The sequence below is a fragment of the Nycticebus coucang genome, chromosome 1, assembly GCF_027406575.1.
Source record: "Nycticebus coucang isolate mNycCou1 chromosome 1, mNycCou1.pri, whole genome shotgun sequence".
NCBI lineage: Eukaryota > Metazoa > Chordata > Mammalia > Primates > Lorisidae > Nycticebus > Nycticebus coucang.
In genome coordinates, this window is record NC_069780.1 from 195390602 (window position 1) to 195410084 (window position 19483).

At 58.0% G+C, this 19483-nt stretch overlaps 1 protein-coding gene across 3 annotated transcripts; it reads right to left on the reverse strand.

Annotated features, from left to right (window-relative positions):
• Nucleotides 1–45: 45 nt before the first annotated feature.
• Nucleotides 46–18995, reverse strand: SLC6A19 (solute carrier family 6 member 19). 3 transcript variants are annotated; one of them, XM_053593477.1, is made up of 12 exons: nt 18715–18995; nt 12173–12313; nt 10758–10895; nt 9362–9543; nt 8546–8656; nt 8090–8202; nt 6025–6153; nt 5785–5941; nt 3553–3757; nt 3310–3469; nt 1495–1657; nt 46–1160 (listed from the first exon to the last, which is right to left on the reverse strand). In XM_053593477.1, the coding sequence occupies exons 1-12, from the start codon at nt 18911–18913 to the stop codon at nt 957–959; spliced, it is 1902 nt and encodes a 633-aa protein (XP_053449452.1). In that variant the 5' UTR covers nt 18914–18995; the 3' UTR covers nt 46–956. The 3 variants fall into 3 exon arrangements, with proteins under 3 accessions (XP_053449452.1, XP_053449449.1, XP_053449450.1); XM_053593474.1 differs by lacking the exon at nt 18715–18995 and adding an exon at nt 16484–17872; XM_053593475.1 differs by lacking the exons at nt 8546–8656; nt 18715–18995 and adding an exon at nt 16484–18680.
• Between the last annotated feature and the right edge of the window lie 488 nt (nt 18996–19483).

Genomic DNA, 19483 nt, shown 5'->3' on the forward strand with positions numbered 1-19483 from the left:
AATTCACACGGTTAATGTCCTTGTAAGAAAACACAAACTATGGTATCTGCCTTAAATTATGCCAAGTTGAGTTTTATTTCACTGTCCATTGATTGTGGTTGCAGAGTAAGGACCAAGGGGCTGGGCTGACATTCCTTAAGCAGGAGAGAACTGGACCTGGACTCGGTGGTGCTGGCTGGAGGCAGGACTCAGGAGGATGTGGCTAAGTTCTCCCAAATTCACAGCCACCTAGCCTGCTCAGCCATCTAAAAGGCTGCTCCTCAAGGATACAGGGCCCAACCTTCACCTTGGGGAAGGAGAGGGGGCAGGTGGGTAGCAAGCATCGTCCCAGGATCCACTGTCACCCTACAGTCTCCACTGTGCGTGCAGGCAAAGCCCCTCAGGTGCCTGTCCCCACGCTGTAGCTTCTGACTCCCTGTGGGTGCTGTAAGGAGGGGCCAGGCCCATCCAGGCTGCCCCAGCGTCCTCAGAACATGCCATGTCTATGGCAAGGATGAACACAGAGGGAGGCTGGGCCCTGGGGTGTGTGCACCGGGAACATGTATGCACAGATTTACATATGTGTGCATATTCACACATGTACATATGCATGCATATAAACATGTATCCACACATATGCACACATGTATGTGCATGCCTATGCATCACACACGAGTGCACACACGTTCCCAAACACAGACACATACACACATGTGTGCACATATACATGACACATATGCCTAGCACAATACACTAGCGTGCAATACGTGTATTCTTACGCATGTGCACACTCCGACACATATACGTACATATGCATATACTCACACACACGTACAGACATGTAAATACACATATGTATACGCACAACACACATGAGTGTATGCTCATGCTCACACACGCATGGTGGGCAGCCCACCACCTCAAAAGCCTGCCAGCCCTCCCTCCCAACAGTCTGAGGCACGCCGTGGGCTGGGCCCTCAGCACTTCAGGTCCCCATTCACAGAGGCCGTGGACAGCGTGCTGACCAGCCCCTGGTGGTCCCCAGACTTCTGGCAGCGGGTCCTGATGAGCTTGTAGATGGCAAACCCAGGGATGGTGAGGCAGGGCACCCCAGCCACCACCACCACCACTGCGTATACCCAGTCCGGGTATGGCACCTTCTGGGATTTGGGAAATCCCTCCTGGGAAGAGAGCCAGATGGACAATAGAGGTGTCTGGAGCCCCCGGGTCTGCTCTGGGGACACAGGTCCTGTAGGGCTGGGGTGGGCAACCTGAGGCTCTTCTAGTCTCCCCTACCCCCACTCCCCGCATTCACAGAGCCACAATCCCAGCTCTTCCCCCATTACTCAATGGGTCCCAGCTCCTGCCCCTGGCCCCCACTGGGTCCCACCTCCTGCCCCATGACCCCATATGGGTCCCGGCTTCCACCCCCTGACCACACATGGGTCCCAGTTCCTACCCTCTTACACTAACAGAGCTGGGGTCCCCATTCCTGCTCCTGCCCTCTGCACTCACATAGCTAGGGTCCCAGACGCTGTATATCAGCTCCTCGTTGACCTTCACCACAAAGAAGAAGAAGAAGATGACCAGCATGATCAGCGGGCTGACCACTCTCCATGTGACTTGCCAGAAGATGTTGGGCTTGTGGCCGATCATGAACTCGATATCCTTATTAAACCTGGAAGCAGGGCCAGAGGGAGATGTCACCAGGGACCCCACTGGGACTTCATTGCATGGAATAAAGAATGCTCTTGTCTCTCCCGCCTGGATACTCGGTGTCATCCTGGCACACCCGGCTCTCGCCCCACTTCCAGGCCAGGGTGCGCCTCCTCTAAGAAGACCCTCTCCCAGAGCCCTGACAGGAAGTCATCAACAGTGGTGTCCACGTCCTCACCCCCATCCTGGGACGGTCACAGCTGTACAAGGGAGGGGACAGGGAAGGGCACCTCAAATACTCCGGCCTCTACCTCTGTGGCAGCACCAGAGATTGGAGAGTCCCCACCCACCCCAGCCCTATGGCTTGAAGCCCGTCCTCTGCTGAATGCTCTTTTCCACAAAGGGACTTACTACGTAGAAATTAGGATGGAGCAGGTAGAATGTGAACCTGAGCTGGTCGTGGCCTCCAGAGACCCAAGCGGGCACTGTGGGACACTAACCCAAGCCAGACCCTGGCACATGTGGGTATCAGAGCCAGTCCCTGTTTCCCTTGTGGGGATTCAGAGCCTCGTGCCATACTTCATGAATCCGTGTATTCAGACCTGAACTTTCCTTGTCGATATCTGTGTGACATCAGAGCAACGCCCCCTCACCCAGTGCTAGACCTCCCCACCACTGTCTGGGGCTGGTTTGACTTCTGTCCTCACTCACCTAATGCTGACACACACCCTGTCCACAAACCCCATCTGCTCCTGCCTGCAGGTCAGAGCCAATCTCCAGAGGGGAGCCCAGCGAAGGGCCCAGCTTTAATAGATGCTGGCAGGTTATTTCTAAAGGAACCTCGAATCCAGTGGGACCTCCTGGTCCCAACCAGCATCGGTGACACTGCCAGGCAACATTTGACCAAGCTGCCTGCTGACGGCATACACACTCCCAGCCACGGCTGTTGTCTGCTGGTGCCCTCTTTTCCCCTGGAAACACCTGGAACACCAGGGAAGGGAGAAGGGTTCCTGGCCAGGGACCCTAGGGAAGCATAGTGTGCCCTGTGCCCTCCCTGGGTGGGACACCACTGAGGCCAGACGCCCCGGCTTCAGGGTCCCAGCAGCAGGAGGCCCGCAGCACAGGAGGAACCCTCTGCTCTCCCACCTGCTGCTGAGCACTGGGGCTGCTTTGGGGGACCCAGGACTGAGCCCCCCCAAGCACTTATCCAGTTCACAGCTGTCTGCACGCCCTGCCCATTCCCTGCTGGCCCCCAACCCTGCACACCTGTCCTGACCCGCCCCTGCATAGGGCTTCTTGGCCTCTTTGTAGGTAGCTGAGTTTCTAGCTCACTACTTGTCTGATTGCTCAGGGCATGTTTCGTTCAGGGCCACTCTCCCTCTGCTCCCCCTGAGCAATGCATATCACTACTTGTCTCTGTTCCAGCAGGTCTGCCAGCACCTGGCAAGAGGCATTTGGCTTGCACCACTCCTGGGTGGCATCCTGTCCAGTTGGCTGGGAGTCGGGGTCCTCCTTGGCCAGACCCAGCCCACGGGCTTAGCGCTCTCCTCATCTTGCTGTCTCTGTGCCACCACCTGCTGCTCCCTCCCGGAGGCCCTGACTCGCAGCCCCACAAGAACCTTCATGATCTGGCTTTTCTACTTCAGATGCTGCTGCCGCCACGCCACCTCCTACCTGTCCACACCATACACATAGACCACTGAGAACATCTCGCAGAAGGCAATGATGAGCAGTGGGATGGAGCCGGCATAGCTGTCCAGCAGTGACAGCCAGTACTGGCCAGAGTTCAGCGTGAAGATGAAGGCGATGAGGTAGGTCCCCAAGCAGATGAGGCCTGTGGGCCAGGCAGCGTCAGGTCACACAGTGCCAGGGCCTCACTGCTGCAGAGGGGCCCAGCCTGCCCGATAGCACACGCACCTGTGAGCAGCTCCTTTGGCCACTTCTGGGGGATGACCTTGAGGTCCTGCAGGGGCACGACGACGCCTTCCATGTTCCCAAACATAGAGGACAGGCCCAGGCAGAAGAGCATGATGAAGAAGAGCACAGACCACAGCGGGGACAGTGGCATCTTGGTGATGGCCTCGGTGAAGACAATGAAGGCCAGGCCCGTGCCCTCCACACCCTGCGGGACAGCATAGTCACCCATGACCCTGCCCAGCCCCGCTGTCTCCCTCAACCCGTGCTGGCCCATTGAACCCTGGCTTTCTGCCGCCAAGCCCACAGAGCAAGCATCATGTGATGTGAGTCGTCTGGTGAAGTGACAAGATCTTGTCTTTTAGGCCCAAAGTGCATTTTAGAAAGCTGAGCCAACGAGAGGATCCCTCCCTCCAGTAGTGGTCAGAGCCCCGTGTGGCTGGGACAGACACACCAAGTCATAGATGTAGGGAGCCTCCTAAGACGTCACCTGAGAGCTTCACCTAAATATACACCTGGGGGTTCCTGAATTAAGGGGGTCACCAGCCTGGGTTAGGGCACCCTCATGCACACACAGGCTCATGGGTGTGTCAGCCTCCAGGTATCACTACCCAGGACACCAGACCATCGCTGGGAACTCAGCTCCAGCTCATCCCAGCCCTGGTGGCCAGTGGTCCCGGCTGTGCCATCTCTGCAGAGAAAGCCCTGCTGGGGGCTGAGGGCCTGGATCAGGGCATTCTACGCAGCAGAGCTCCTGCAGGGGATCGGCTCCAGGATTTCAGGCACTTAATGCATCTGTGTGAGCTCTAGGAGCAAGATGCTGACCCTCCTGCTCAGGGACACTGCTCCATGGAGGGCTCTGAGCAGTTTAAAGGGAACTTGACGGCAATGGTGTACTTGGCAGAGGCGCGCTGGGTTGCTCCCAGGGGAGGGCCATGGCATAGAACCCCCTGAGGCTGAGAATGGTGCTTCCAGGGAAGGCTGGCCCACGATGACACCTATTACCAGATTGTCCTTCAGTGGCATTTCTCAGAAGGCAAACTGACAGGTACAGAAGCAGCTGAGAGGTGCCCTGGGGCTGGGGGAGCAGGAGTGACCTGAAGGTGACCTCACAGAACACACATGGCTATGCAAACTCAATAAGACTCAGCAACTGTGCCGAAAATGGGTGGGTCTCATGGTACATAATTAGACCTCAATAACGTTGTTTCTAAACAAAGAAAGGACGTTTAGACCCTGCACCCCTGCCTGGCCCCCTTGCCCATGGAGGCCTCTGGATGTCGGTGAAAAAAAGATGGAGAGAACCCAAGACTTCTCTGATGGCCCAGCTGGCACCAAGCTACCCCACAGTCTCCACGTCAGGGGCCACTAGACAAGCTCCAGGCCCTGAAAATGGCAAAGTTATGGGTGGCTCCCAAATAAGGAAACTGAAAAATTAAAATTAGAAAATGTTCATCTATAAAATCCAGCAGAGGCTCGGTGCCCGTAGCTCAGTGGTTAGGGCACTGGCCACATACACCGGGACTGGCAGGTTTGAACCCTCTGTTTAGCAGCCCAGGCCTGCTAAACAACAATGACAACTATAACAAACAAACAAAAAAATAGCTGGGTGTTGTGGCAGGCACCTGTAGTCCCAGCTACTTGGGAGGCTGAGGCAGGAGAATCACTAAGCCCAAAAGTTTGAGGTCGTTGTGAGCTGAGACACCACAGCACTCTACAGAGGGTGACGTAGTGAGACTCTGTCTCAAAAAAAAAAAAACTTCAGCAGAATGTGAACTTCATTAACTGTTAAAATAGTGTTTGAAAGCGTTCTTTACATTAGATAACAATTTGTGAGTTTCTTCAGCATCCTGGCGACTGAAAAAAGTTGGCCAGACCAAGACAAAATGTGCCTCTGGTTGCCTAGTAAGTTCAAAACCAGTTAAAATAATTCTTCCAATTTTTATGGAAGGAACCACATTACAAATTGCCACAAGTAGTGTGAAAAGGGAAGGAGCAGGGGTTTCAGCTCACAGCAACTTGGTCCCTGCCTCAGACATTGCCAGGCCCCAGAAGTGGGGTTTTGAGGCCCAGCAGATGCCAGCCACCCAGAACACAGCGCCCAGGAGGAAAGTCCCAGGTGGGCAGACACGGAGGCCAGGGGTCAGCCAAACCCTAGAATGCGGTCGACTCTGGGGTCCTGCAAGGATGTCCTCCCCACTGCCTGCAGGTTTCAAGCCACCCAGAGGGACTTACTTCCGAGAGAAAGGAGTTCATGTCACAGGTCTGGAACTGCAGCTGTGAGTAGGCTGTGGGGTCGCTGGCGTTGTACCAGCGCTGCATCTCCTGGAAGTTCTCCTGGGTCACATTGCCTTCAGGCAGGTCGAACCCATTGATGAGGGTCAGAATGTTCCTGGGAAGGAGAGGGGCTAACTCAGGCTTGCCGTGAGCAGGCACCGCCCCAGGAGCTGGGCCAGTGGGCGAGCGGGGACTCACGCGCTGAGGCAGGCATCGTAGCGCTCAGTGGCACGGAAGCCGATGATGGAGTAGACAACAGTGGCCGCGTACACTGACGTGAAGCCATTGATGACAGACACGATCACTGAATCCATTTCGCAGTTGTTGCTGTGATAAGAACAGTGTCACCTTGTGCCTGACACTGTGCGGCAAGTGGTTCTGCACTGGGACACAGTGCAGCAGAAACACCTGTGCCAACCTGGGGCTCTGTCTCTGAGCCAAGCCCAGGAGGGAGGGGCTGAGCCCTGTGGGAAGGAGGGCAGGCTGGACCCCATTCTCCTCTGAGCAGCCACTGAGGACACAGGTGATGAGATGGATGAAGAGCCCCGAGCCACAGGCCCAGGCCCTTCTCATCACTTCACCTGCCCCTAGCTCAATGGCTCTGGAAACCCCTCTGGTTTTGGTCATAGGTTCTCATTTGGTAGAAATTATGAGGGGGTCTCAGTCCATAAACCCCAAGGGTTGGTTGTACCACCTGCCCAGAGTGAGAAGGAAGAAAAGAGGTCTCAGAGGTCATGCTGGGGGCTGCAAGGCATAGTAGAGCCAGCAGGGAGGATCCATCTTTAAGCCCTTAACACCCTAGCCTTTTTGCCCTCTTCTGGCCTTTGAGCTTCCCTTAGCCCCTTGGCCTCCAGCCCACATTGACTTGGGGCCTCCCCAAGAGCTATCCTGCAGGCACTGGGGGCCCTGCTGTCAAGGGGAGACTCCTGGACATACAAGAGTCACCAGCAGGACTTGAGGGAGCCCTCCTAAACTTCAGGTCTCAGGGGGTCCCCGAGCAGTCAAAGGCCTGTGGCCCAGAGCTGTGTTCCTGACCCACAGGTGGGTGGGAGAAAGAGGCCACCTCTTTGCTCCAGCTTCCAGGTTTTCCTCAGGGCATTGCTCTGGCCACACCCCCACTGCTCACTGGCTACTCCGGCCCCCCCAGGCCACCCTGGGATGGAGCCCTGGGCTCACGCCAACCTTGGGCTTCTAGAACAACACCAGGTAGAAGACCCTTTGTGGAGTCTCCCGTAGACTCCTGGGGATCCAGGCCATCCACTTGGCACTGAGGAACTGCATCACCTAAATGCATGCCCCACTTGACCCCTGACTCCCCAACCCACCTGGCCAGCTCCCCCATTCTGATGCATGTTAACACCATCTTTCCGGATGCTTCCACCAAAATAGATGGTATCAGCCAGCAGGGAGGTGCAGATTAAACCAGCTCACTGTGATGGCTGGAATTGGCAGGAGTGGGGGCACCCGGGGGAGGCATTGACATGGAGTTGCATCATGGGAGGCTCAGCCACAAAGAGACATGTAATGTGCACCCATCTGTAGGGGTGTCCAGAATGGGCCAGACCAGGGAGGCTGGGAGGGGTCAGTGGTTGCCAGGGGCTGGGGGCTGGGGATTTGGGAGTGACTGCTAGTGGATATGGGGCTTCGGGTATGCTCAGAGTATTTCAGAACTAGACAATAGTGGCTGGACAACTCTGAATGTCCTAAAACCACTGAATCATACACTTCAATGGGAGAGTTGCAAGATAGGCAAGTTATCTGAACAACGCGGCCATGAAAGCAATTCAGTCTCAGCTGCACCTTGGCCAGTCCACAAGCGTTCTTGGCACACCTGCCTCAGCACCAGGGAGGCCTTCCGGGGCCCAGGTCAGCCTCAGCCCCAGCACAGGCACAGGGACCCATGGTCCTTCCTCTCCCTCCAACACCTGCCCCACCTCCACACTATGTCCCATATCCTCCCCCCACCTGGCTCCCCTCTACCCCTGCACCCCATCTGCACCCCAAAACTTGCTAGGCCCCACCCCTTGCTCTTCCTGCCTCACTCCTTGCTGGCTCCACCCCCAGCCTGTCTCCCAACCTCAGCCTCATCACACCCCCTTGACCCTTGACCTCCTGACCTGGTTAAGTATGCTCAGGTCAAGCTCACCCATCCTGCCCCTCCCTCTCCAGTCCTGTGTTTCGGCTCCTGCCTCCCCTACCCACATGCTACTGAAGCTGCTTCACCATGGTGCTCACACGGTCCCAGCCGGGGCCCCCTACTCACTGCACAGAATTGTAGCTGGAGAATGAGATGAGGCCCCCAAAGGCCAGGGAGAAGGAGTAGAAGACCTGGGCACCCGCGTCCAGCCAGGTGACCGGGTTGGCCAGCTCTGTGACCTGCATCAGAGAGAGACCTCAGCTGTGGGCTGTAAGGACGGTCTGCCGGCCACCTGGGAAGGTGTGGCTCAAGGAAGAGCCGTGAGTCCTGTGGGCAGGTCTGAGAGGGCCATGCCATCAGTGGGCAGCCATCAGTGGATACCACTGCCCAGAGGGGTCAGGTCCTTCCCCTGCAGTGGCTCGGCATTCACAGAGGGGCAAAGTCAGGCCATAGGGCTTCCTCGCCAGGCCTGGTTGACCTTCTCAGCTCTGGAGCAGGACAGGAAGACAGGCCAGCTGCCACCTGTGGACATCAGCAGGCCTTGAGGCCAGAGGGTTCTGAGACCAAACAGTGGAGACTCACATTGGGCGTGAAGAGGAAAACGATGCCATTGGTGGCGCCCTTCAGCGTCAGACCCCGAATGAGGAAGATGGTCAGCACAACGTAGGGCAGCGTGGAGGTGATGTACACAGCCTGCAGGGCAAGTGTGAGGCAGGCGTGGGCGGGGGGAGGTGTGTGATGGGCAGGTGTGAGGGGGCAGGTGTGTGATGGGCAGGTGTGAGGAGGCAGGTGTGTGATGGGCAGGTGTGAGGAGGCAGGTGTGTGATGGGCAGGTGTGAGGGGGCAGGTGTGTGATGGGCAGGTATGAGGAGGCAGGTGTGTGTCAAAGTAGGTGTGGGCACAGGAGCAATGGGGAGCCCTGGTTCCTCAGGCAGAGCAGCCTCAGGGATGGGGCTGGCCAGAGAGGGCGTCCCTGTCTCCTTGCTCTTCCTCTCTCCTCCCCTCCCCTCTACCCTTGTTCTGAACCTTCCAATTAGCTAGACACTGCGGGTTACACCTGCGTGGAGCCTTCCAGTGTGGTGTCTGGAAGTCACCTGCCAGCACCAAAGCCTGGCAGGTTTAGACAATTGAGCTGGGGGTGTGCAGCACAGGGCAGCAGCAGGGAGGGCACAGCATAGGAGAGGGGACAGTATAGGGCAGTAGTGGGGAGGGGACAGCACAGGGCAGCAGGGGGGTACAGCACAGGGCAGTGGGGGGGGAAGGGACAGCACAGGACGGCAGCAGGGAGGGCACAGCACAGGGCAGGGGGGAAGCACAGGGCGGATACACTCGGGGCTTCCTGGGCTCCCTGGTCCAGCTTTGCCTGCCCCACCTGCCCCTGGGCTGTGGTGTGGCTACCTTCCCAGTGGTCTCAATGCCCCGGATAGTGCACACATAGAGGACACTCCAGGCACAGGTCAGGCACAGCAGCATCCACCACTGCACCGAGCCCGAGTCACTGATGGACGTGGAGATGTTGAGCGTCTCGCGGTACCAGAAGTAGTCCACCGAGGAGCTCCTGGCACATTCGTCCACGAAGCCTGTGGGAGGGCCATCCACACACTTCAGGGAGTGTGTCCTCGGGCCCTGAGCTGAAGAAGATGCCTCGACACCAAGGACACACACACAAGTGCACTCCCACACGCATGCACTACACACGTACATGTGCACATGAGCACACATGCCGTGCACACAGTGCATACACATGTACATGTATACACGTGCATATGCACATATCCATGTACGCACCACACAGTAATGTACACATGTGCAGTGCACACATGTATGTACATGCACATATGTGTCCATGTACACATGGCACACGTACATATAGTGCACATGTACATGTACGCATGCACACTACATGTGTACCTGTGTGCAGCACACACACACACGTGCACCACAGTACAAGTATGCATGCACCACACACATGTACCTGTGTATGCCACACTTGCCACATGCATGTACATGTATGTGCTATACATGTACTGTGCACACACTCTGCATGCCTCTCACAACCTGCCTTCATCCTTTTGCCTGGCCCTAGCAAAGCTGTTGGCAGCAGGAGGTCTCAGCTGGCCTGGGCCCCATGCCTACAACACTGCTATGTACTCAGCACCTTGCCAGGACCTTGCCAGGCTCATGGCCCTACCCTATGACTCTCCTGTGAGGGAAGCGTCTAATCCCTAATTCCCACCCTGGGGGCTGGGAAAGGGCCCTGTCAGCCCTGAGTGCAGCCAGGGATACATGGTAGGGGGCCCTGTGTTGCTCTCACCCCATTGCAATGGCCCTGACTCCAGAGGTTCCACGCAGGCAGCCCAGGCCCCATGTGGCACATGGATTGCCGTGGGCTGAGTGGTGCCCTTAGGCCCAGGGCAGAGTCCTGGACAGGGTAAGGGGCCAGGAGGACCAGGCACATGGGGCAGAACGCCAAATGTGTAGAGAGCACCTGGCTGTGGGCTGAGCACGGAGGACTCTGCACGGTGGCTTCCACAGCAGCCCTCCTGATGACTCATCCACCACTCTGCCACCTCCACTTAGCAGTTGCCTTTTTTAAGAGCTTTTCTCTTGCGCTGATTTTTTTAAAATCAGTCCTATTCCTTTAAATGTGCTCTAATTTTTGGCACACCCAATCTATAACCATCTGAATTTTAGAAAATTAGAAGCTGACTCTTCATGAAGCCTGTGTCTGCCTGTAAGTAGGTGCCACCTCTGCCCACACAGCCTCACCGGGTGGGACGGGCAGCAGCCTCACCTGTCTGGTTCTGGTTGAGCGGGCACTCACTCCAGGGCAGCGGGTCCTGGAAGGAGTTGAAGAAGTACCACATGACCCAGGAGATGATGGTGTTGTAGTAGAGGCCCACCATGAAGGATACGAACATGGACGCAACACCTGTGGGCAGCACTGTGGTTGGGTGTGTGTCCCTGCCTGCTCCCCCCAGGCATCCCTCGGGGCAGGTGATCGTGGGGTGTGGCTGGGAGCTGCTCTGAATGTGAGAAGGGATATGGCATGGGCCAAGCTCAAGCAGGGCCCGCACCACCCCCACTCACTCATCGGAACCCAGGGCTCCTGCGGCCCCCAGTGGGCAGGTCCAGGCAGGTGGCCACAGGGCCTTTGCAAAGAGCCATCAAGGTGCTCAGTGGCTTGGCGCTACCTGCTACCTACTTCCTACCACCTGCTACCAGCCCTGGAGCGGGGCCCTGTGGCCTTGCACAGGTTGGCGGGCTTGGGAGAGAGGGGGGCAGGGAACGGACTGCTGTGCAAATGTTCACCATCATTTGGGAGCATCTGGGTGTGATCTCAAAGTGCCTCATGTCCTCCCTGTTGTTTTGAAGTTCAAGTTTGAAATGGGGCAGTGGAGAAGGAGAGGGACAGGGGAGAGAGAAGCAAGGGAGGAAGAGAAGGAGGGAGAAGGGTAGGGGGAGGAGAAAGAGGGGAGGGAGAGGGGGAGGGAGGGGGGGAGGGAGGAGGGAGGGAGAGTGAGGAGGGAGGAGGGGGAGAGAGAGGTGGAGGGAGAGAGGGGAGGGAGAGGGGGAGGGAGGGGGGAGGGAGGAGGGAGGGAGAGTGAGGAGGGAGGAGGGGGAGAGAGAGGTGGAGGGAGAGAGGGGAGGGAGAGAGGGGAGGGAGAGAGGGGAGGGAGAGAGGAGGAGAGAGAGGTGGAGGGAGAGGGGGAGGGAGAGGGGAGGGAGGAGGGAGGGAGAGTGAGGAGGGAGGAGGGGGAGACAGAGGTGGAGGGAGAGAGGGGAGGGAAAGGGGGAGGGAGAGAGGAGGAGAGAGAGAGGAGGAGAGAAAGGTGGAGGGAGAGAGGGGAGGGAGGAGGGAGGGAGAGTGAGGAGGAAGGAGGGGGAGAGAGAGGTGGAGGGAGAGAGGGGAGGGAAAGGGGGAGGGAGAGGCAGGAGAGAGGGGAGGGAGAGAGGAGGAGAGAGAGGGAGGGAGAGGGGAGGAGAGAGAGGTGGAGGGAGACAAGGGAGGGAGGGAGAGAGGGGAAGGAGAGAGGGGAGGGAGAGGGGGAGGGCATGGGGCTTGCTGCAGCCAGCAAGTTTTAGGAATGTGGACGCCTCCTGGGCTCAGAATCCCATTTAGAGAGACCTTTCCCCACTTTCTCCCAGCTGAAGCTCTGTTCTCACATTCTGAGCTCTTGGTGAGTGAGGGACCACACCCAGACTCACCGAGGCCCTTGAGGGCTGGGTGGATGGAGCTCCACACGCCCACACTGCCCTTGCGCAGCCTCTGCCCGATGGCGAACTCCAGGTGCAGCAGTGGAATGCCCTCCAGGACCAGCAGGATGAGGAAGGGGATCATGAAGGCACCTGGGATGGAGGGGGTGCTGGGAGCTCGGTCTTAATCAGTTGGCCCCTCCCAGCCTTGGATGGACAGAGTTGAGATGTAGGGGCCAGTCCCCTGCGGTCAGCTAACTCCACATTCCAAAAGGACTGCTCAGGGGGATAGTCTACCAGGCAGGCGGGCTGACGCCACCTGACGTTTAGACTGTCCCCCTGAGCAGTCCTTTGGAATGGGAGCTGTGGCCATGAACTGAGGCAGCACTGACATCCTCATGCACTAAACAGCACAGTGCAGTGGAAGCCCTCACGGCACCCTCAAGGTGATACCCAGCTGGCCCTCTCCAGCCCACTTGCTGCCCAGGAGCCCCACGAGTGGAGGCAGGAGCTGCTGGCCAGTGAAGTGGGCGCTTCCTACCACAGAGTTCCCGCTCCACCCTCTGGGGCCAGCTCCCACTGCCTTCACTTGGCTGGAGAGCTGCCCTCCCAGAGGCCTGTGGGCTGGAATGGAGCTGGATCCTCTCTGCCTTAAGGAGCATCGCTCAGCTTGGGCAGCTCATCTGTGACACCAAAAGTGTCTTTAATTTAAAATGCAAATCCAACCACAGTGCACTGGCCACCTCACCCATCAGGGGCAAGTGCTGACAAAGACACAGAGAGATGGGAGCTGGTACACCGCTGGTGGGAAGGGAAGATGTGGCGTCTGCTGTGCACATCTGAATGGTGATTCCTCAGAAAGTTAAAAACAGGGTGACCGTGTGACCCGGTAATTTTACTTCTGGGCCTGCACCCTAACAAACCGAGGGCAGAGCTCACAGAGATATTCACACCCCCAAGTTCACAGCAGTGTGGCTCACCACAGCTAAAGGGTGGAAGCAGTCCGTGGGTGACTGCCAGATAAACAGAAAACCACACCCTTGAGGACATTCTGCTGAGAGAAATAAGCCAGGCATGAAAGACAACACCCTGTCATTCCCCTTCACGGTGGTGCCCAGAGACGTCAGGTTCACCGGGACAGAGGTGGACGCGGCTGCCGGGGCAGGGGTGGGGCTGGTGTTCAGGGAGGATGAGACTCAGCATGTGGAGATGAGGGTGGGGGCAGTTGTACAGCCCTGGGAATGTAATACATGGACCACTGAGCCAGACATGAAAAAGTGATTAAAAGGGCAAACTTCATGTTTCTGTACTCCACGTACGACAGTAGAGGCCAGGTCCAGACACCTCTGCTTCCACCCCGAGTCCCACGGGTCTGGTGGTAGATGCACCTCCTGCCCTGCCCCAAGGCCACACCAGCAGCCATCATTTGGGGCTCTAATGTATGATGTTAGAAATAAGCATTGGAATGTGATGATGTTTGAATTCCTTTGACATCGCTATGACTCAGTCTGGACCTGCCCTGGCGGAACTAGGGGACAGGACGGCTCACCTCACTGAGCAAACCGAGGCTGATGGGGAGAGACAGGTGTTGGCGGGGGGCGTGGGGGGCTCAGTTATGTGGTGAGCAGGAGTCTGGCTCTGGTCTTAGCCTGTCTGGAAAGTCAGCGCGGGGGTGGGGGACATGTCGCTGAATGTGACAGACGTCTGGAAGGACTTCACATTCACATTCACTTGCATCTTTAAATGCTGTGTCTTTAGAAAAGACAGCCGAGGAGTGGAAGCCAACTCCCCTCAGAGCTGCTGCCAAGGAAACACCATAGGGGACCTTGGTATCTAGAAGATGGGCCTGTTGGGGGCTCACGTGGGTGGGCAGGGAGTTGAGTGCCCTTCCAGCACCCCAGGCCCTTGGGGACAGCTTGTGTGACAACTGAGAGTGGTGTCCACAGCTCCTGGGGAGCCACGGGATATCCACAGGCCAGGCAGAGCTCAGGGAAGGGCGTGGGCTGGCCTGTCCAGCTGTGGAGGCATGGACAGCACAGGCAGCAAAGAGGAGCTGCCTGTTGACACCAGGGCCCAGAGTGGAGAAATGGGTGCTACGGCACACATAGGGGATGGAGGCCCCACACGCAAGCCCTCCCGGCCTCTGGCATCCCCCACGTCAGTACAGGAAGGTGCAGGTGCAGGGAGGCCGGTAAAGACACAAGATCCCGTCCACCTGCCCTGGCTGGGTGGCTACACGTGCAGGCTCAGAGGCACAGTCCAGAGACAGCACTGCTGTGGGTACAAAGGTTGAAGGTCAGCAGCACTCAGCCAGGACCAACACAGTAGCTGAGACTAGATGCCACATCCAGAGCCAACCCCGTGGCTAGGTCCTCTCACCAGGACCGCCTTGTAGTACCCGGTGAGGACATGCTCACCACTGGGGATCCCTCCTCATCCTCTTGTCCTAGGGCTCAGGCCACAGGGCCTGTGGTGAGAGGGACTCCTGCGATGGGCCCTCCTGGCCTAGCCAGTGCTTCCCCCACACGCCCTTGTTCCCATCAAACCTGGTCAAAATCCAGCTCCCTTCATATCCCAGCTCCCCATCCCACCATCATATCTCCTCCCTCCCTCCCAAATCTTTCCCCTGCTGCCCCTGAGCACAAGGTGTCACTGAGGTATGGGAGGAGAGAAACAGAGATGAGAAAGAGAGAGACACAGGGGGTGAGAGAGATGGCGTGGAAGGAGAGGGAGAACGAGGTGGGATGGCGGAGGGGCTGGAGTACTGAGTGCTCAGTGGACTTTCTCACTGGCCATTGGCCAGCCCTTCAGAACCCTCCCTGTCTCTGCTCACTCTTTCTCTCTGTCAAATGGAGGCTGGCACTGGAGTGGACAGGGCCCTCCATATCCCAGGGGCGACTTCTGGCCTGGCCAAGCATAGGCCCTTCTCTGACCTGGGCTCCAGTGACAGGCTCTGCAGGAACCCTAGGGCAGTAATGTCCTTGCAGGCCAGACATTGGGCTTATTCATGAGATGGAAGCAGAGAGCAATGACAGGGTCCAGGAGAGACCCACGAGCCCACCCCTGCCCCAGGCTGCAGACCCACCTACAGGAACACCTGAGATCCCAGCAGGGCCTGGAGCTGGATTTGAAACTCTTTTAGACAAAACTACCATAAGAAAATGAGGGCATTGTTCCCAAATGATCTTCCATCCTCTCCCTTCCCTCCATGCCCCAACCTTAAACATTTGGGGAAAACTCCTACTCACCCTTGAAAATCCTACTCAATGTGCCCTCTTCAGAGATACCTTGCCTGGCAGCCCTTGCTCCTGACAGCCCTGCCTCTTGAAAGTTCCTTTGAATAAGAGACCCTCAAATCCCTGACCCCTGTGAGTGAACAGAAAGGATGGGGAAGTACACCCCCTACACCCTAAAAGTGGGTCCAGCCCAGCACACGTGCCTGGGAGGCAGCTCGTGGAACTCAAGCAGCTGCTGATGTGGCTGGGTGTCCTGGGGGCAGCACTCAGGGTTCAGGATGAGTGGACTGGAGGATGCTATGACTAATTAAGTCCCCGGGGATGCAAACCTTTCTCCTCTAAACCCACTACTTCTTCCAGCTTGTGGGTGAAGGTGCCTAGAGGGAGAGCAGGGAAGAGCCACTGGGTGTCTGCTGCAAGGCCCTTGCCAGGCGGGCAGTGTAGGCGCTGGGTGTGGGTCCAAAGGTCCCCGGAGACCAGGACCTCCCCCGCTGGGGGGCGTGACCGGTGTTTGTCTTTCCTGCAGACGGAAGCAAATGGCAGAGATAACGGAGTAGAGGCGGGGTACAGAAAAGGCGTCCAGAAGGAAAAACACACTTGGCACAGAAACATAGTTCTTTCTTTTCTTGAAAAATTAGAAAATGAGGAGGAGTAGGAAAAAGAAGAGAAAGAGGATGTGGTAGAGGAGAAATGGAGGGGGAGGGAGGAGGGAAGGTAAAGAAAGGGAGGAGGGTAGGTGTAGGGGGAGAAGAAGGATGGAGAAACAGGACCGTGTAAGGGAGAGGAAGGGGGGAGGGGGAGGAGGGGAGCTGCGGGTTCTGTGAGCAGGGACCAATGGTCCCCCTCGCCTCTCCCTGTAGGTGCTTGGAGCAGGGGGAAGATTTTGCTGCATACAGATGTAGGACCCCAGGACTAATGGGAAAGGCAGCCCCAGGCCAGGTGCTGGGTGGCTCAGACTCCTGGAGAAAGGAGGCAGTGGGAACAGGTGTGGCAAGGCAGGCGTGCTCCTCAAAAGTGTGGTCCCAGCCCAGCATCTCTCCATGCAGAGTGAGGGGGTGGGTGGCTGCACTGTGGGCCCCCTTTGCACCTGAAGTGTGAGGCTGGCGTTGGGGATACCCATGAAGAACTGTGGCTTCTGGACACGGGCATGAAGGTGATTCCACCTGTGCTTCTCTCTCGGGCATCAGGGGTGATCCAGATGTAGAGTGGTGTGACCCCAGGCAGGGGTCTGTGGCCATGTCCTGAGGCCTTCTGTTGCTGTCCCTCCCCACCCTGACTCGTTCATGGGTCAGGTGGATTCCTCCATCACATCCATTTAGACCACGGCCAGGGCGGCCTGGAGAGGCCTGGCAGGGGACCTGGCTGGCTCTGGAAATGCTTTTTTGGGAAGGGCCTCTCCAATCTGCCCCCTGGGCATCAGCAAGGAAGTCAAAATAGCTACACTTCAGAGACTTGAAGAAGGGTGTGAACTTTTTTAACCTTGAAGGACAATCCCAAACAGGAAGCTCCAGGAGGAAAGGCGAGTGAGTGGAGCTGCTGCTCCTTCTTGCTTTGGTCAGCATCAGTGATCCTTGTCAATCAGGACGTATGGTGTCGCTGACCTGGGTGTGCACACAGAGTCCTTGAGAAGGCAGATGGAGAGCACCAAGGGACACCGCCCACTCCACTGTGCTGACATCCACGCCAGCTGCTGCCTCAAGTCTCCCCGTGTTCCTCTGAGTCTGCTCACTGCTGCTCTGCAGCCGCTCACCAGCCGTGAACCAGGTGCACTGGGGGCATGCACAGATGGGGTGCAGTCACCCCCAGGTCTTGCCCTCTGGCTCCTTCCAGCTGCAGTCCATCCTGGCAGGCTGGTTGTCTGGTTTGTGGGGTCCTGGTCAGCACATGGCAGAGTGTCTCAAAAGGCCTGGGATTCTCCCAGACAGTGGGCATATACAGGACCTTAAGTGCCACCTGCGGTCACTGCAACTGGGGGTACATGGTGAGGAGAGGCCCTCGGGGTCCAGCAGGTGACCTGATGTCCCAGCAGGAAAGGGGCCAGGTACAGGGGCAGCTTGCCTGGGGCGAGGGAGAAGCCCACTTGTGTCTACCTCCAAAGTGAGACCACTCTGAATCCCTGTGCATCCAGGCCCTGCTCTGCCCATGCCCAATGGCCTAAGCCCATGTCTGTCCTCCCCAGGTTCTGCGTACGAGTCTGTAGGGCTACCTGCTGTACAGCCCACTACACGGCACGGTGTCACTCCCATGGGCGAGAACACCACACTCCCAGACTACCTGCATGTGTCCAGTCTCAAAGCAAAGACCACCTGAGGTGCTGGGAACCCTACCAATGCCCACCTAAGCCCTTTTGTGGAAAGACTGTAATAACCGCTTCCGAGGCAGCTCGGGAATCTGCACTCCCTGCCCAGATGGACAGGCACCGGCACCTCCACCACACATGGGGGGGCTGGGCTTCCCATCACAGCCAAACAGGGGCTGCAGTGCAGGGCAGCCAGCCAGGGGAGGGAGTTCCTGGGGGCCTAGGAAGTGCTGGGGCTATGGCCACGTTTCCGTTATGACTAGCTGAGAGGCAGCACTCAGGACTTGGGACTGCACTGTCCCCTATCATGCAGGCCCAAGATAGAAAGCGAGCCCCCCATGGCCAAGCTCAGCTCCCTGCGAGGGGGAGGGTAAGACAGTCAGGCACATGTCATCCCAAAGCTGTGTGGGAGACCCACGTCCTTCTTCATCAGGACGCTTTGGAAGCCCATTAAGGCAGCAGAGTCTCCTGTGAGAGAGCCGCCTGCTCAGGGGGCAGCAGCCCAGGGCCATGGTCCCAAGGCCACCTCCGGCACAGGTCCCGGGGTGAAGATACTCCTGATTCACCTCTGTGCCAGCAGCTGTGCCCACTGGGGGCCACCAGAAGCCAGACAGAGGGATGAGCTATAGCTGTGGCAGGAGGTGGGCTCAGCTGTGGAGGGCAGGGCCCTTGTGACCTCTGGAGGACATACAGGCCCCTCTGTGGCTCCCCCTGCCTCTGGCCATCTGCCCCATCCCTCCATTTTAGAGTTCACAAGTGCCCACCAGTGGCTGGGAAGCCAGAGGATGCACCAGGGTCTGCTGGGGGTGTGCATAGGGCTGGTCTTGGGCCCTCAGGGCAGGGTTCCCCTATCCCCCGCTCAGGGCAGGGGCTCTCTGACAGCAGCATGGCCCCCCCTAGAGCCAGGCAGGGCTCTGCTCCCTCAGCAACATCCAGAGAGCAGGGCATGGGCAGCGTGGGGCAGCATGAAACCATCTCCCTACACCACCTGCCCCCCGTCTGCCAGCTCCCCTGCCTACCTCCTCCGTGGCTCTGACACAGGTAGGGGAAGCGCCAGACGTTGCCCAGGCCCACGCAGAAGCCCACACAGGTGAGCATGTACTGAGCCTTGTTGTCCCACTGGGGCCGAGAGCTGGCCTCCTCCTTCTCTAGGGTCTCCAGTTCGCCCAGGGAGGGGATCCGCCCCTCCAGGCCAGGGTTGGGCAGCACAAGCCTCATGGTGGTCGCTGGGCTGGTCCTGCGGTGCAGTGGGTAGGACGGGAGCCAGAGGGCGAGTGGCCGTGGCCAGGAGCCCCAGCACTTTATAGCGAACCTTTGGCACCTCGCCCCAAGCACCTGGGCAGAAAGGAGCCGTCAGCAGATCTGCAGGGCGCGTCCACAGAGGGACTGTTAATGCCTTATCTGTTGGCCCCCGCCCAGCCAGCAGGGCCACCCACAGGACACCCCCCACACACTGCAAACACCACAGGTGAGCCCCTCCAGGACTTCAAGGACCCCGCCAGACGCCAGATGTCCCCTGCCAAAGATCCAAGGCAAACAGACCCTCTCTGTGGACCCTGCCCAGTTCAGCAGGACACTGGCTCTATCTTAGACCCTGCCCCAGCAGGAGGCCGGGAGGGGCCTTACTTCCCACTGTGTGGGCTGGGCCAGTCCTCCAAGGGAGGTGGGCAGGGGCCATGGGCCCTGGGGACAGTCCATCCCTGCTCAGGCACAGAGAGGCCCAGACCCCTCCAGCTAGGCTCTGCGCTCTAAATGGCGGCTCGAAGGGGCAGGGGTCCCTACCAGTAT

What these genes read in the sequence shown, in the direction of transcription:
- SLC6A19 (XM_053593474.1), bottom strand. Translation starts at nt 16,958, where the DNA reads ATGCTGACCAAAGCAAGAAGGAGCAGCAGCTCCACTCACTCGCCTTTC. An exon ending in ACGCCAGCCTCACACTTCAG is followed by an intron (nt 12,314 to 16,483) that starts GTGCAAAGGGGG and finishes CCTCCATCCCAG; the next exon opens with GTGCCTTCATGATCCCCTTC. An exon ending in CCCAGCCCTCAAGGGCCTCG is followed by an intron (nt 10,896 to 12,172) that starts GTGAGTCTGGGT and finishes TGCTGCCCACAG; the next exon opens with GTGTTGCGTCCATGTTCGTA.